This window comes from Pectinophora gossypiella, chromosome 8 (genome assembly GCF_024362695.1).
Source record: "Pectinophora gossypiella chromosome 8, ilPecGoss1.1, whole genome shotgun sequence".
Lineage (NCBI taxonomy): Eukaryota > Metazoa > Arthropoda > Insecta > Lepidoptera > Gelechiidae > Pectinophora > Pectinophora gossypiella.
Window position 1 is genome coordinate 1,375,702 of NC_065411.1, and position 18,359 is coordinate 1,394,060.

General features: G+C 39.9%; 1 protein-coding gene across 1 annotated transcript; it reads left to right on the top strand.

The window, feature by feature from the left end:
* The first annotated feature begins 248 nt into the window (after positions 1-248).
* Positions 249-16,897, top strand: LOC126368871 (transmembrane channel-like protein 3). The gene is made up of 16 exons (XM_050013072.1): positions 249-387; positions 1,747-1,887; positions 3,527-3,704; positions 4,214-4,361; positions 5,123-5,368; positions 5,987-6,135; positions 6,938-7,088; positions 8,010-8,260; positions 8,864-8,978; positions 9,399-9,508; positions 10,339-10,531; positions 11,777-11,871; positions 12,040-12,198; positions 12,847-12,980; positions 14,346-14,487; positions 14,689-16,897. The coding sequence occupies exons 2-16, from the start codon at positions 1,758-1,760 to the stop codon at positions 14,798-14,800; spliced, it is 2,313 nt and encodes a 770-aa protein (XP_049869029.1). The 5' UTR covers positions 249-387; positions 1,747-1,757; the 3' UTR covers positions 14,801-16,897.
* Positions 16,898-18,359: the final 1,462 nt, after the last annotated feature.

Genomic DNA, 18,359 nt, shown 5'->3' on the forward strand with positions numbered 1-18,359 from the left:
CGACTCATAGCAATTATGTCACAGCCTGTAACTACATATTTATAAATGTAAACAAATATTGTCATATATTTAAGGCTTTAATGGTACGAAATAAAGATATTATTATTATTATTATTATCCAATAAATAATGTTAAATTAGTAAATTCGTATTGGACAGTTATAGACCGGATGGTGATTTTATGAAACGAACATACCTTTAAAAGAATGAATGAATGAATGAATGATTTAAATATATTAATTTGTCAAGTCAAATCTCGGGAGATTTGTTCCTATTTATTTTAGAACTTTATTTAGTTTGTAAATAATATTAAAAAGAAGATTCTACCGTAAGTGTTATACAAATTAAATTGTCAGCTTTGCATTAAAAATAAGAAGTCCAATCATTGGTAAGTTTTACTACTTATTTATTATTTTATTTATTGTTTCTTTTTGCGGTATTCGCATTAAAAAAGTTTAAAACAAAGTTTTTACGGAACAGCATAATCTTTAGAGAGAAACGTTCAGTAATGTGAACCAGGATTACAACATTTATACAATCAATGTTATGAAGTTCTATTTCTAAGTTCTATTTTCTTATTGATGAGTCAGTCAATAAAAAATAAGTACTATAATTGTTAGGTAGCATAAGGAAATAATAAAGTTGACCTTATAAACTGCTTTGTCCTTCATTTTATTTCAAAATTACCTGTACAATATATTAAAGAGAAATTTCCAAAGTAGAATTTTTTTTTGGAATAACATACTTAGAAATCCTATTATTATTATTTAATTATTCTTTTTTTTGTACACAGAATAACACAGAAACACAATGTGTCTGTTAGTGTTCACAATTTGAAATAAAACACCTGAAATTCTTTTCCCCTCTTGGGCCCATTAAGCAACAATCAACAATAAAATTAGGGAACATACACCATTGAATAGATATGCAATCTGTAGTGTATTCGCCTCGGCGGCCACACACAACGTCTTCACTCCACCCCCGTACATACCCGTACCATTTTCTTTTTAATTGTGGTCACCGGTTAGTGCATTGCCCAAAACAACAGAATATATATATATATATATATAATCCATTCACACATATATATATATATATATATATATATATATATATGTGTGAATGGATTATACCGACTCAAGTATTGTATAATAATATATTACATATTTTTTTACATATTTATTTATATATGTATTACAATAAGATGTGTTTAGGTACTTAAGTAAACACTACACAATCTATACATGGAATGGTACTGGCATGTCAGTGTCTGCTAGGATTTCCTTTGTTCCAAAATATTAAGACAAACAATCCTAGAAAACAGTTCTATGTGATAATTTTGTAAATCCTTCAATCAAAAGATAAGATTATTATTTTGATAACAATATGAGCTATAATTTATCAAACCACCTATTATCACCTTTATATTGCTTGATAAGAATATAATGACAATATAGCATGCTTGGTTGTTGTCTAGGGCCCTGTGCCGAGGCTCTCTTGCAGCTTCTTTTCCACGGCCATACAGGTTGTGAGAAGCTGCAGTAGTTTTAGGGGGATGCGACAATCAATCAATAATTATTGCACAAAGACATAAGTATAGGGCATGTACAAAGAAACAACATTAATTATGTAAGAAATGATGATTTTTAAAATATGTTACTGTTAAGACAGCGAGGGGAGGGAACCGATGAGGAACAAAGGAAAACCACCATACGCATTCAAAGGTTTGTATGCAATTTCATTACAGAGTCCATCAATATGGATGAGTTACGGGATGACTCAGAGGAGGTGGACCAGTCACCCAGCATACGAAGAACGATCACCTTGAGGAACAGTACTGCACGACAGGTCGCTGTCAACTTTATGCCATCACGGCAGCTGCCATATAGTACGTTATTTCATACTTGTGATAATGTGATCTTCAAATAGTGGTGGTAACATCAAACCTCCAGGCCCGTGAAAACCCCAAAAGGCTTGTAAGCTTCTGGAAGGAGTTAGGATGGCTTATATAGCCAACAACAACAGGCATAATTTGCAGAACACTGACCCCACTAACATAACAATAGTTCTGCTAAAGATCTGCTGAACTAAGAGTAAAGAAAAAACTCCCTATCATCCCAGCAAGTTGTTTGAGATTATGTCTTCTCCATCATGCTGGCACACACTGGACACTTCATACAAAAAAAAATCTCATTCTTACCTTCTGCTGCCTAACGCGTAAGGACGAGCAAGACACAATCTGCGCGCTTTCCCCTTTACTCCATAACAGCTTATGGCCATTTAAGACTAGTGTAAGAACCAGAGGGCGTGATGTCGGAGCCTGATACGAATTGGTGCAGGGCGTAGAGTTACCGTTCTATACGTACTATTTTATTTTATTTTATTCATAAGATATCCAACAGCAGTAAGCAGCAGCTATTAATCTTTATTCTATGATGCTGGTGACCTGTATTGTATCATATCCGTCATAAGACTGGCCACTTCTACAATGACGTAAATAACTTGTCAGCTTACAATACTTACTATCTATTTTAGACAATAATATGAAGATGTTGGCAAGTTCCCTGCCGAACCTGATATGGCTCATCGTGTCATCTGTGCTCAGTGTGACCTGTGATTAGGAATATTGTCGTGAGCTTATGTTGTTATGTTATGTGGTTTCTTCTATAATGACAGCATGAACTTAACAGCACTCACCTCGGAGTTCTTTTACGACCTTTCAGTGCGAAAAACAAATCGCCAAGGAAGCTCCTGAACTCTCAACACTCTCGAGTATACTGCCAGGTGGAGAGGAGAGAGAGAGAGAGACGAAGGGATGCGTAAAAGAGACAGATATATACATATATACCAATCAGGGAAAGCAGTGTTGCCATTCTCAAATAATATAGGATTCGAATAGCTGATTGATGATGACCATCATCATCATCAGCCCATTAACGTCCCCACTGCTGGGGCCCGGGCCTTTCCTATGGATGGATAGGGAGATCGAATAGCGGTACAGTTGTTTAATTACAATTCATATTATACTTCTATTTTGAAGTTCACTAACCCACCAATAACAAGGTACAATTAGCTAACGAGTAATGAAGTTAGTACACTTACATTTAATTAGTAAATGAATCATATATGTCAGTGTATCATTCGCTTTCGTGCGGTCCGTGTTGAAAATGCCTTCTAACAATAACATAGTATTTGTTGTTGTTATTCAATAACTTATTTCCACTAAGAAGTGTAACAGTTATTTTTTATACCTTGTATTGTGCGTGAGACAATGACGTTCAATATACGTCTAGTTAAAATGACTGCTGTGAATATGAATATAATGTGCCCTAGTGCGCATGTGGAGGAATCGCAGGAGTTCGTTGGTATGTCATTTTTCGTCTCATCTTCTCTGCTCTAGGACAGGTCAGTTAACTTTGGCATTACGTGTTAATTCTCTTCTCGTCAAGAATACTTGTGGGGTCCAGTGGATTCACATGCACCATCCTTGGAGCACCTATTGATATCTCCACATCATTATTCCACAGATACACTCCGCCTTCGCCGAACGAACTCAGAACACAATGCCCTCTTGGATGACGAGACAGAGTCTCCTGAGAGCGACCAGCCCGACTCCACGGACAAGCAGGCAGACATCATCGTGCGCGAGATGGAGCAGCACCAGCGGCTGATGGAGGACAACCCCGTCGCTGAGGAGATGAGGAGGTGAGATGTGTCTCACTATAGTCTGTGGACTAGACAAACTACGTAGAGTGTAACCTGAAAAACGAATAGCAACTATCTCTCATAGTCCCAGATTTGGAAAAATAAAAAGCAATAAACACTACACAATTTTATGATTACATTGGTATAAGTTGTTAAAAAGTACACTTGTGAATGTAAAAAGAAACCATTATCTGTAATAAGCTGTAGGGAAGTAATGATGATAGTCTATCAGTTTATAGATCACAATGCTATAAACTTATCCTCAAACTCATAATCATCATTAAACTCATGATCATCTTGGGCCACTCTTGACGGGTGATGGTAACACTGGCTGTGTAGCTGTCATGTTTTGCTGCAGTATCTCCTGGGACTTATCAAGCCAATAGCTGCACGGCAACTAAAGTAAAGGCAAATAGTGGATAATAATATTATGGACATAAAGACAACTACACTACAGGAAAGTTCCGTCTTCCAAAATTGTACTAAAGATTTTCTTATAATTTCTCCAGAGAGGCTCTAAGGGATCTTCCTCAAGGGCTGACGATGAAGCGGCACGTCCGAGCAAAGTTGTCAGCATCGGTCAGTCTCCGCTCCAAGAGGCGACCTATTTCCATGTGGAGGCGGATGAAATACCGGCTTAGTTTCGCTTGGAAACGGGTAAGTGCTATCATCTTCTCTCGTGTGAGTTGTGAGATCAATGACCGACTTCATCACCCTGGTTTTATGGTTGCTGTTCAGCCACTTTTTTATCTCGGGCTCCTCCGTGCTCCGGAAGGCACGTTAAGCCGTTGGTCCCGGCTGCATTAGCAGTCGTTAATAACCATCAATCCGCACTGGGCCCGCGTGATGGTTTAATGCCCGATCTCCCTATCTATCCATAGGGAAGGCCCGTGCCCCAGCAGTGGGGACGTTGATGGGCTGATGATGATTCAGCCACTAAAGGCTCTACTTTCTCTAGTAACTACCACATACTTAATTAAATAAATAGTAACCGGGAACAAAGAACAATCCGAATCCGATCTAATCTAACGTATTAGTCTAGAGGAGGAGTTTTAAATATATATAGGGATTTGGCCACAATAGATCTAGCTAGGTCGCTGTGGCCATTCGGGCTGCATTCATTCGAGCCCTCTCAATACACGAATAATAATAATAAATTCAACAACCCTCCGAAGCACGAATCAATTTATTTTGTCTCCAATAAATAGGAACTGAATATTTTTTCATGCCCTCTTAATTATGAAGTATTCACAATAAATTTTCTATTCCATCAATTGACTCTAGGTTCTTTGCCGAGAATGATTTAATCGGCATCAAATCCAGAGTACTCCATCGCTGATTGATAAGCGCTCCAAACCAATCTTGTTTTTGGAGTATGTAAAGACTCTTTAATTGTACATTTGTCTATTTATCCACAGACAAAAGACCGCATGCGAGACGTGGCATTTTCCGTGGAACTATGGTACGAAGCGATCCGCAACATCGAGGGTCAATTCGGGTCTGCTGTGGGGTCGTACTTCTACTTCCTGCGCTGGCTGTTCGTGGCAGACCTGATGTTGGCCACGGCTGTGATCTTCTTCGTGATGGTGCCGCAGATACTGCATGATACCCCCTCGTCAGGGAGTCATAGTGGATGGGGGATACGAGAGTTTATCAGTGGAACGGTACGTACGGTCACGAATACTAATATGTATACACTTTGAAACCATGTCACATTAACTTTTTTGACAAATTGAACCGTAAGCCTCATTAAATGTCAAATAGGATGGTGCGACAGGGTTCTAAAGTGATTACATGGTATTGCTCATGACTGTACTTAATACATTTTTTAGCATGGACCAAAGTTTTCTTTGACAGCGAATATGGTTCATAAGAACTTGTCTTTGGATATTTTAAAGTGAAAAAAAGTAAAGTGAAGTGTTTTATGAGTGAGTGTGTGAAGTGTAATTAGGGAAGTCTCATAATGTCAAAGAGGCAAATGCAGCGTTCTGCGTAAAGAGGCAATTCACATCAGGCCTGAATGTTGCTATAGCTCATAGGAATGCGGAAATGTATGCACATGCATGACAGTATTTTTGACGGTGCGATTTATCGTGGATTTACCGCATATGGCATTAACTACTAGCGCTGAGGGCTCTCACCCGATACGAAACAGGCAGGTAACCAGTTCGCACGCAGTGTGCCCGCTGCCGTAATGTGTGGACATTTGGGATTGTTCCTACATGTTCGTGCGTGCACGAACCGAAAATGTGCGACCAGCCTGATCTTATATACCGTTCCAGGGCGCCTACGCCGACTCTTTACTGTTCTACGGGCACTACCACGATGGCGACGTCTCGAGCCGCGGCCCGCTCACATACAACATGCCCTTCGCTTACTTCTTCACCATGGCCTGCTTGTATCTCGTCATATTTGGTGTACTGTGCTATAGGTGAGATCCTTTTGGTATTTTTTAAGCAACTTCGTTTTTGGACACCGGTAGACAGTTCTATTTGGATATAAAATTTACTGTTAACGTAGAGGTATTGTTACTGTGGTCCGGTATGAATTGCTGTTTCTTTTTTAAACAGATCATGTCTCTCATGTCTCGGCACGTTAAGACGTTGATCCCGGGTGCGTAGTCGTTACATGAGTCATGTCAGGGGCCTATGGCGGCTCAATAATAACCCTGACACCAGGGTTGATGGGGTTGGTAATCCACCTCACAACTCACAACCCACACGATAGAAGATGTCTCTCATCAACTCATCACCTTCTGTGATTTATTACACCATTAAAATTATGCATTAAAAAAATTGTTGATGGCCTTAGAAAAGGTTTAGTACGATCTAGTCTAAACCGGCGTGCGTGTATGAATCGATTCATGAATGTGGAGGAAGCAAGAGAAGTGTGTCAGGATCGAAGCAAATGGAATTCTATAGTCTCTGCTTACCCCGGTGGGAAATAGGCGTGAGTTATGTATGTATGTGTAAAATTAAGCTGTTCAGCCAAATCGGGCCAAACCATTGTTCAATAATTAAAACACATAATAACGGGTTCTTACTGCGTTTAAATCGGGGATATGAGACTCCCGATATTTCGACACTGTTGCAAGTGCCATGATCACGGGATGACTGACACTTGCAACAGTGTCGAAATATCGGGAGTGTCATATCCCTGCTTTAAACGCGTTAAGAACCCGCTATTATGTGTTTTAACTTAAAACATTGTTTAATAAGTTGTGACGTTGGCAGAACTGCGTACTCTTACCGTCGCAACTTCATCGAGACGGCGGGCGGGTTTAGCCACGTGTTCGCCAGCAAAGTGTTCTGCGGCTGGGACTACGGGATAGTGTCTCCCCAGGCCGCTGCACTTACTGCCACCAGCATCTATAATGAGTTCAAGGTACACTTGCACGTATTTCAACAGAATAAATAACTACTACGCATGGAAACCAGGTTAGTTTACCTGATCTTTCTCTTTCGATATACGACAGAATCAAACAGGGTAGTTTCCAATTAGTCAAATCAGTAACTCAAACCAGCGTCGAGATATTTCATCTCGGCATATGCTGAGCTTGTTACCTTTTGTGATGGGAAACTTTATTTTATAATTGTGTTATGTAAACCTGTGTATCACAATAAACATTATATTTTCTTTTTTTTAACTTTTTACTAAACGTCAAAACTTAATTACTATGGAATTTTTATTACAAAGCAACCTGTGATGTCATAGAAAAACGTGACACAATCTCGCACTTATTATTACATTTTTCTTTATTAAAATTCATAAATAAGTTAAATAGAAAAAATAAAACTTTTTTTGCCACCTTTATTTCTTTAGTAAACATAATTTTATAATTTATCTATGACCTAGGAATCTACCCAATTGTATTTGATCGTCATAAGCGAATCACGTGACACTTAAAAAAATATTCAGTTGGAAAAACTCGAAAAAGTTCGTGATCTTTATTCAGGGAATCTGTAGTTGTAGACACCTTAGTCACCAATTCAGAGATCGCGAATTCTGACCGATGAAGTCAACGATATTATCTCAACGTATCCATCAACAAGGTATGTTACGGCCTCCGTGATCCAATGGTTTGAGCAGACATTTCAGGCTGACTGATCACCTGAGTGTCCGAAAAGTAAGATGATCCGTACTTCGGAAGGCACGTAGCAGTCGTTACATGAGCCATGTCAGGGGTCTTTGGCGGCACAATAGTAACCCTGACACCATGGTTGATGGGGTTGGAAACCCACCTCACAACCTACACTATAGAAGAAGAACAAGGTATGTATATTATGGTCATGTTTTATCTTACAGGAACTCCTGAACGAGCAAAACCGGAACAACGCCAAGATATCGGCGTGCACTAAACTCTGCCAGAACCTGACCAACATAGTGATAAATCTGGCCACTTTCGGTGCAATTTTCGGCCTGGGCGTGGGCTTTTGGCACCTGCTGCGTGTGACGTCACACTGGGCGGGCGTGACCTCACACTGGGAGATCCTGCTGTCACTCACTGTCACCGCCGCCGTCGCCGTGCTACCTGTGCTCTTCAACTTGATCGTCAAGTAAGTTTTAGTATAAGTATCGAAGAACTCTTAATAATAATAATAAAAAAGTTTATTTAGGTAAAACCTACGACACACATATATTTACTTAGTTGGAAAACATAAAGGCATATGGGTGCCGCAGCTCACCAAAAAAGGCCAGGGTTCAGTGAAAATCTACCCAGAGGGCAACACTGATTTTCAACCCACGCTGATCGGTGAAACGCGAGTACCCGCACAATTAATTAAAAATAAATAAATAAAGCACCAGCGGCACCAGTGCGGGCAGCGCAGGACCGATCGTCGTGGAGATCCTTGGGGGAGGCCTATGGCCAGCAGTGGGCGTCATACGGCTGATGATGATGAAATAAATAAAGAGACTCTTCAAGTGAACTTGATCGTTAAGATATTTTAGTGAACTCATCAAGTGATCATGAGGTAGTTTCATCATCTCCCATTTTTCACAGAGTCCGCTTACCTATCCTGAAGATTTGACAAGTCCAGACAGTCCAAAAAAAACTCAATAAATAGTATAAAAGCTAAGATTTATGGAGTTGTCATGTCCTGTAGTATAAAAACTCCCAACTTAAATAAAGATTAAAAATAGTATAAATTGTTTAACAGATTAGAGTACTACACGCCCCGGACAGCTCTGTACGTGACCTTGGCAAGGACTTGGCTGCTAGACGTCGGTACCCTGATGCTGCTGTTATATTATTGGACACAATCGGGGAATAAGGTAAAATAATTTTGCATGACTTCCAAAAATATACTTATTTATGAATTTTAACACTTTCAAGGACAGAACGTCTACGGACGTTCCGATTCCAAGGTGTCATACTATCTATTATGAACCACCAATGACCCACGGCCATGATCATGGGCCATTGACGGTTCATAATATGACACCTTGGAATCGGAACGTTATTAGACGTTCTGTCCTTGAAAGTGTTAATAAAGAAAAATGTAATAATAAGTGCGACATTATGTCACGTTTTTCTATGACGTCACAGGTTGCTCCTTCATACATACCTTTACATATGGTTTGACATTTAGTAAAAAGTAACTGATTTGACTAGTTGGGAAACTGCCCTATTTTTGTTTTACGATTATGTTTTTTTTTTAATTTAGTTCTCTTTGCCTTATATTTGTTTGGCAGTGCTGGGAAACTTCGTTCGGGCAAGAGGCGTACAGACTGGTGTTGCTTGATTCTTTGGTTTCACTGTTTATTTTGCCCATTATCGAGGTCGTTAGAGGATTCGTTTATAAGTGAGTTTTAATTTTTTTTTATTATTTTTTTCCACCTGTAAGCTCTTTGTGACGTGGTTACTGTGTCCATCTTTTAAAGGATTTATTGCACCGCCCTGATTATCATTTTTAATTACAGTTTCTTGCACTTTAAGGTTGCATAGACGAAAACAATAAAGACGCCTATGGCACTTCTTTTGTCCTATTTGTAATTGTTATTTTTTATTGTGTTTTGTGCAAAAAAGAGTTATTGTATTAATTTACCTCTGACTAGCCCAATTGGAAATATAGTAGTGACGTTATATTCAAATTCAAAAATATCTTTATTCAGTAGGTAACATAGTTACACTTTGAATCGTCAATTTTACATAACGAACGTCTCATTCGCCTATGACTACTGCAGATTCTCACAACCTGTATAGCCGAGAAAAAGAAGCTGCAAATAAACCTTACAAGTTCTTAAAAAACAAAAATCTCTCTCTCTATTTAAGAGCTGCGCTCTTTTCGGTGGACTAATCGCCATTCCTCTCTTCTTCCCGCCAAAACCTTCACCTCCTGATACGACACGACCTGCACCTTCTCTTTTATTTGTTTCATAAATGTTATCCTAGGTCTACCCCTTCCTCTCTTCCTTTCAATTTTTCCTTCTATAATGTTTGTTATAAATGAATCGTATCGTATCAGGCGGCCAATCATATTTCAAAAAACATAAATATGCCTTGCAAAATGACATCGATTCAAAAATGTAAAATTGACCTTCAACAAGTTTATGCATCATAATTACGTTGAATAAATAATTCTGAATTCTGAATCAAGGGACGCTATATTCAATGAGGACCAATATGTTCCAGGATGAACCCATCTCTGTCAGCGCCAGAGTTCAACATAGCGTACAACTCTCTGACGCTCATATACAACCAGGCGGTGCTGTGGTTCGGCATGCTGTTCTCACCATTACTGGTGGTAGCGGTCACCATCAAGTTGCTACTGCTATTCTACGTTAAGAGGGAGTGCGCTCTGAGGGCCTGCAAGCCTGCATGCAAGGTAATACCATACATGACATACTCACGACTATATCCCAATGGGGTAGTCAAAGTAACAATGAAAGAGAATTCACTGAAAGTGCAGTCACTGGGCCCAACTAATTATTTATTTAGTTATTTATTTTTAGGAAGATTTACAGACAAATAACATTAGTTTATAAAACTGATAAACTGACTGACTGACTGTGTGACTGACTGTGTGACTGTTATTTGTAAACAGTGGTGAAATTATTAACCATCAGTTGTCATAATTATAAAGTCTATGTTTTTGTAGGCCTTCTTCTTATCGTGTGGGTTGTGAGGTGGAATACCAACCTCATCAACCCTGGTGTCAGCGTTATTATTGAGCCGCCAAAGGCCTCTGATATGGCTCATATAACGATTACTCACTTACATCAGTAAATAGTAACCGGGACCAACGGCTTAACGTGCCTTCCGAAGCACGGATCATCTTACTTTCGGACAATCAGGTGATCAGCCTGTAATGTGCTAATCAAACTAGGGATCACAAAGTGATTTTTGTGATATGTCCCCTCCAGGATTCGAACCCGGGGCCTCCAGATCGTGAGTCCAACACTCAACCACTGGACCACAGAGGCCGTTAGGTTTGTAGGTGATTTCGGTATATTAAAGAAACGACATGTAACCAGCAGGTCTTAAGTGCAACCAGTTAATTTATTACGTATACTTTGTAAAAAACTGATTGGACTTTTGCACTTTATCGTACATCCATCGCAAGAGGAACTAAGTACCCACATCTCATCAACCTTTCTGTTCGACCAACGTGATAGGTGGTGAGCTGTATTGTCATCTGTGGTTGAGCCAACTGTGTTAGCAAGAACTGCACTTGATAAATTAATAAGTCGTTGGTGCAAACCCGGTACCGGTTCGTACCCTTCCCGTTTGAGAAGCAAGCCGGTGTACCACAGTGACTTCATATACAGGATGTTCGTAACATCGTAACGAGTACTGAAGGGGATGACTCAGACCATGATTCTGAGTTAATATCAAGTGGAATTAATTAAAGCACATAATAACGGGTTCTTACCGCGTTTAAATGGGGATATGAGACTCCCGATATTTCGACACTGTTAAGTCAAGTGTCAAGTGGAATTTTTCGTCGGTGAACTCGGTGTTTGTTTATGCGATATGAGTTTGTCAATCCGTCAGAAAACATTTGATTTAAATTGAGTTCGTAGTGTATCTTAAAAAAGAGAAGACTGTTTATTTTTTATATTAATTTCAGATATGGCGCGCGGCTCAGACTCAGACGGTGCTATACATGCTAGTCACTCTATCTCTCTTCGCCACGCTGTTTGGTTTTGGATCTCTCTTCTTTAAGTAAGTATTATCTTGGCACTTTCATGTTTTTGACCTTGACTTTAGTAACGTAATATTCGAAATTCACGATCAAGATAGGCCTAAGCTTTGTCTTCAGTTTTCAATGTCCAATTCATTTGAGCTTCTAGTTTTTTAAACTCCTTTTAAACTCTACATTTCTCCATCCAGCATGCCATCAAAGGAGTGCGGTCCTTTCCGCCAATATGGCTACGTATACGAAGTACTAAGCGAGGGCGTATTACGGCTGTCTCGTCACCCCGCCGCGCTGCAGGTCATACTGTTCATCACTCGCCCTGGAGTCATCGCCTTCCTGATACTGTTCCTGTGGTGAGTTTTTTTTTTTTTAATATTATAAAGTACATTATACAGGTTGTTAGTGACGTCGTAACGAAAACTTTGAGGGGTGATTCAGATTCTAAGTGGATATCAAGTGGAATTTTCCGTCGCAAAATTATGGACCTGAAAATAATTATAAAATACTAAAATTTTAATGAGTTTTCCGAGAGGAAATTCCACTTAATATCGGTGAGGTATACTTCACTATAGGCTTAAAATTTTGGTCCTTAAACCAAGTGAAATGAAGTGCTTTCTGGACACTTTGTGCTTTTTTTGGACACCTCTTGGCAGACCCGGGAAGCGATGGAGAGACGACCTGGACGCGTTTCAGACGGATTGGAGAGAGATCGCTCTGGACACGGCAGAAATCGAAGCTCAGAGAGGACGCCTTTGCTCAGCAGTGGGACAATCCAGGCTAACTAAAAAATAAAAAAGTGCTTTCAGTTAAGCTTCCGTTGTAATGTTTAGTTCCGCGATCCATTGGGATTATGCGTCTATTAAGATACTTTTTGTGACATAATTAGTACGAAATCCTGTAAACACCAAAGTACATACTCGTATCTCATATAACAGTAATGAACATTTTAGAATCGGTGCCGTAATTCTGAGATGATAAATATTGAATGTTTTGGATCGCAGTGTGGCGGTATACTTCATGCGTGCGCGCGCGCTGGCGCAGCACACGATGGTGGAGATCCTGCGGCACATGCTGGTGCTGCAGGCCAAGGACAAGGACTTCCTGCTCGGCGCCATCGCCAAGGTCTCTAATGGAGGTAAATACCACTAGACCAACATCCACCGCAAGATGAACTAAGTACCCACAACTCACCCATGCTTTCTATTAAAACAACAAACAGTAGACCACTGTTTTTATTATTATTTAAAAAGAGAAGGAGTGGAATTCTCTGCCGTCTTCTGTATTTTCAAATGCATATAACCAGGGTCTCTGTTAACGGCGTCTGTAGTCCAGTGGTTGAGCGTTGGGCTCACGATCCGGAGCTACGGGGTTTGAATCCCAGTGGGGACATATCACAAAAATCACTTTGTGATCCCTAGTTCGATTAGGACATTACCGGTTGATTACCTGATTGTCTGAAACTAAGATGATCCGTGCTTTGGAAGTCACATTAAGCCGTTGGTCTCGGTTACTACTTACTGATGTAAGTGAGTAATCGTTACATGAGCTATATCAGGGGCCTTTGGCGGCTCAATGATAAGCCGGGTTGCTGAGGTTGGTACTCCACCTCACAACCCACACGATAGAAGAAGAAGACCCGGGTGCTTTCAAGGCCAGAGTGAATAGGCACCTTCTGGGCAAGCTCGCTCCATCTTAGGCGTCGTCAATGCCTTCGGGGAAGTCTGGGGCCAAGAGCAAACCCATCAAAGGTAACAAAAAAAATCAAAAATAAATAAATAATAAAATGGGCTCTAGAATGGTCACTGCGACCTTGCGAGATCTACTGTGTATTGTGTGTGTGTTGTACTCGCTGATAGATGGCATAAGATCAAGCCTATTTACCGTTGGGGCAGGCAGAGATCACCGAATTCCACTTAATACTATCCTGATACACCATCTTCGCTTCCTCCACTCTCATCAAAGTCTTGACGCATGCTCGCCGGTTTAGAGTACTCTTGAACTGGGGGGTTAAAATGCCCACATCGAAGCAAGTCATCTAAGAAAGCAATATTGCTATTTGACATCATCATCATCATCAATTTAAGAGCCACGCTCTTGTCGGTGTAGCATTTTCCATTCCAGTCTATCAAAGACCCCTAGGTCCCTATAAGACACGACGTTAACCTTTTCTTTAATCTGTTCCATGTAAGCTATTTGACATTTGCGCATATAAAAGTAATCTTACGCAATGCAAACAAATGTCAAGTAGCATTATTGCTTTCTTAGACAAATTGCTTCGATGTGGCCATTTAAACCCCCTTGGCCTTTGTTTAAATCACCCTGGATTTCATCGCCGTATCGCCTCTTCCGACTCTACCACTTCATAAAACTTTTGCGTAAGTCTACTTTCATTAATTAATTCTCTCTACATGTCTAAAACATCTAAGCATCTTGTTGTCTTCTAAAGCTGAGAGTTATTGGCGGTTAAATTTTAGTCTTATTCTAAAAATAAATATTCCAGAATGGCTGTACAGCCCAAAGCCCGAGGAAGGTCCAGACAGCCACACTCTGAAGTATCTGCGCGAGGTGCGCAAGCCATCTAACGCGGGCTTCCAACTGGACGCGAGCCGTCTCTCGCAACGACCGCGTTCTTACGCAGACAGGTAAACGAAGATCTACTTCAAAAGTTATAATCAGTGATCGAATATTCGCGCGCTTCAATGGCGCTAATTCCTGTAAACACCATCTGATTTTATTTTAAGTTATATCCAAATGTCTTTTCAAAATATTTAATATATACGTGATAAAAATATTTTCAAAAGACATAAATTGTTGGAAATATTAATTTTTTGGTTTGTTGTCAGGCCTGGGTCGCTGCACGAGCGGCGCACCAGTGACGGAGACACCGACAGCTCCTTCAGCTGGCAGGGGTCTAGCGCGCGCCTGGGGGACGTCGAGGTCGCCGGCACCAGATAATGGTGCCAATTCGGGAAACCACCAACTAAATTTTGACAGGACTAAAACTAGCTCTTTCTCTTTCTGGCACTTATTGTAAGTGAAGGACGGCACGAATATAAGAGATGTTGAACTAAAATAACTCAAAATCTATTATCGCGGATCACGACGCCACCTATGCCAATCGATTAGTTATAATGAGTTTAGGAATGATGTAATAAAATGTAAAAAAATATCCTCGAAATTTATGGGCAAATTCGGTAGTTTCCTAGGTCAAAGATAAATTACTATAAACAGATCTAAAGGTGACAAAAACGTTTTCTTTTTTTCTATTAAACTAATTTATGAATTTTAATAAAGAAAAATGTAATAATAACTAATAATAAGGGAGACATTTTGTCACATTTTTCTATGACGTCACAAGTTGATTTCCATACCATACCATATTTTCCGTCGTACGGCTGATGATGATGATGTCCTTTGTGTCCGCTCTAATAGGCACCAATATCATATTATTGGCTCGCATCTGGAGTCCTTCGTAGGCAGCCAATCAGCTCGCGACACCAAACACTTCAGGTTCCCGATACCGACCCCGCCGGCGTGGTCGACGATTTCCCTCATTCAGCGCTTATCGTTATCGACCCACTAGGGTCGATTAATTCTTTCAAATATTTTTCCTCTCAGACGACGCCCTGAGCCGAGGTTCGCGCCCAACTGGGCACCCTCAGGCCTGTTGTCTTAAACGTTGTACCGGGTGAGAGCCTTCAGCGCTCCCCATTTGTCCGGCCAAGTAGTTAATGCCATCTGCGGCAAATCTACAATAAGTCACGTCAAAAAAAAAACGGAGTCCTTCGTGTATGCCAATACTTTTGCGAACAATGCAAGTGTCGAAGTGTATTGTTGAAAGTAAAGCGGAGGGAGGGAGCAACAACTCCCGCAAACTTGTTAGTCAAAAAAAAACTTGAATCGATTAGAATTTGATACTGTACTGAAAGAATATGTATTATTTTTTGTGTTTATGTTCATATTTATAACTCATCGCCGCTTCTGTATAAAAAACCAGACCTGTCAAATCTTCAGGTTACGTAAGCGGATCCTGTGAAGACGGGATAGCGCTAGGAATAATGATGATAGTTTGTTTTCGTGTCGAGGTAAACCTCGAAAGAGATGGCGCGACGACTTGGACGCTTGTCGGAGGGACTGGCCGGAGTACGCACAGGACCGCGAAAATGGACAGAGGAAGGGGAGGCCTTGCCCAGCAGTGGGATCTTGTAGGCTAAATTAGATTTGCAAATTTTTACATACCTAGATTTAAAACACATAATAACGGGTTCTTACCGCGTTTAAAATGGCGATATGAGACTCCCGATATTTCGACACTGTTGCAAGTGCCATGATCACGGGATGACTGATGAGATTGGAGTGGAGTAGGTAGATCCATAATTTCATGGCACTTGCAACAGTGTCGAAATATCTGGAGTCTCATATCGCCATTTTAAACGCGGTAAGAACCCGTTATTATGTGTTTTAATTATGATAATAACCGCGTAAACTTAAAACAATGTATACCTAGATTTAGTGTGAAATGGTTTTATTTAATCCATAGATCGGTTATACACATAATACTTTATAACTTTTATCATCCTATCATAATAAATAATTGTTGTACGTAGGGTAACTTTTAAAACAGTATTTTGTAACATTTTTTCCTAGTTTAGGTTGTGCGAATAAGTTTCCTAACATAAGCTCACGACTGTATCCCAATTGGGGTAGTCAGAGGTACATCCATCGCAGATGAAGTAAGTAGTCACACCTCACTGAGCTTTGACTAGTTTTATTCGTGATAAGTAATATGCAAATGTGCTATTTTTCTAAATGATCAGAAATATTACCTTGCATTATATATCTAAATAAATACACAAAACATTTATATAAAAAAATAACATATATTTTTGTATTTAATTATAAGTAATAAATGAAAAAATAATTGTCTTCCACTATTGTATCTGTTATGAGAGATCTCAAGAACTTAGAGGCTATTCATAATATAATTTTACTAAATAAAATGTTATTTAAAATGAATTATACATGTAATTTAATTAATTATAAAATTTTTATGACAATAAAATATTCAATGTGTATTTTGGTCTATTTATTTCACAATGTCACAAATATAATTATAATCATTGAAGTATAACCATGTATAATATGTTAACTTACATACATAAACTCACGCCTATTTCCCACCGGGGTAAGTATAGACTATGGAATTCCATTTGCTTCCATCCTGACACCCTTATCTTGCTTCCTCCACATTCACCAATCGTTTCATACACGCACGCCGGTTCAGAGTAGATCGTACTAAACCTTTTCTATGGCATCTCCAATTTGGTCAACGTACGTCCTATATCTTCCTATGCCAGCCCTACAACAACCTTCGCCTTATATACCGCTTACAATATCAGATAAAAAAAACAAGTTAGAGCCAGAACTCACTCTTTCAAAGTCATCATCAGGCCAGGACTCTGTGAGCAGGCATTGTGTCGCCATCAGGTGGGTGACCAGGGTAGAGAAGGTGGTCCAGTCGGGGCTGCTGGTGTAGCCCGGGCACGGGAACACCAAGCAGGATATACTCGCACGCCGGTTCAGAGTAGATAGTACTCTAAACCTTTCTAAGGACATCTCCAATTTGGTCAATGTACGTCCTTCTAGGTCTTCCTCTGCCAGCCTTACCACCAACCTTCGCCTTATACAGCTAAAAAATAATAAATATTATGTTACTTTATAATCATACGTCATATAAAAGCATAAGGGTCTCTGACAACCTCCGCTTTTTGAACGGAGGGGATACGCAGCATACTCTACCACGCTGCTACACTGTGCGGGTAGGTGGAGTTTTCTTTTTTTGACGTGACTTATTGTGGATTCGCCGCATTTAGTACTTAGCTGGACAAATGGGGAGCGTTGAGGGCTGGTAGATGGTGAGAAATAGACAGAAACAAGGCAATTCCGATAAGTTCTGTTTCTAAATATGTACCTGGGAGTCCTAGGTTCGCGGAGGTCCGTGTTGCTCTATGACTGGGACCTCTTAGTGAAAATGACTGATTACATCAGTGACGTCTCATTTGTTTCTACAGCAACCTCATCAAACAAACAAGGCTGGCCAGCAACAAAATCCTGTTTTTTTTCCTTCGCGATAAAATACAGCGTTGCCATGGCGACGCGTCATTTGGGATGTCAAATCCCAAAAAACTAGCGCAAGTTTTTCAATAAATTAAAATAATGACTTTCTTATTGGATTTGGAATAGTTTCAAAGGTGAGAGTGAATATTTATATAACACACTTGATTTTAATTAAAACATAATACCGGGTTCTTACAGCGTTAAAATCAGGGATATGAGACTCCCGATATTCCAGTAAGAACCCGGTATTATGTGTTTTAATTATGATAATAACCACATAAACCTCAAACACTACTGACGACGAAAGTATAGACGGGGAGTCCTCGCTAAAGGGCGCGCTAAGTATTAAAACTAAGCTAAGAGGTAAGCCACAGGTGATGTTTAGATGTGTTCTTTT

Bases quoted from the DNA above. Each gene is read 5' to 3' on its own strand.
- LOC126368871 (XM_050013072.1), top strand. From the start codon at position 1,758: ATGGATGAGTTACGGGATGACTCAGAGGAGGTGGACCAGTCACCCAGC. The intron at 5,369-5,986 runs GTACGTACGGTC...ATACCGTTCCAG, and splicing joins GAGAGTTTATCAGTGGAACG to GGCGCCTACGCCGACTCTTT. The intron at 6,136-6,937 runs GTGAGATCCTTT...TGACGTTGGCAG, and splicing joins TTTGGTGTACTGTGCTATAG to AACTGCGTACTCTTACCGTC.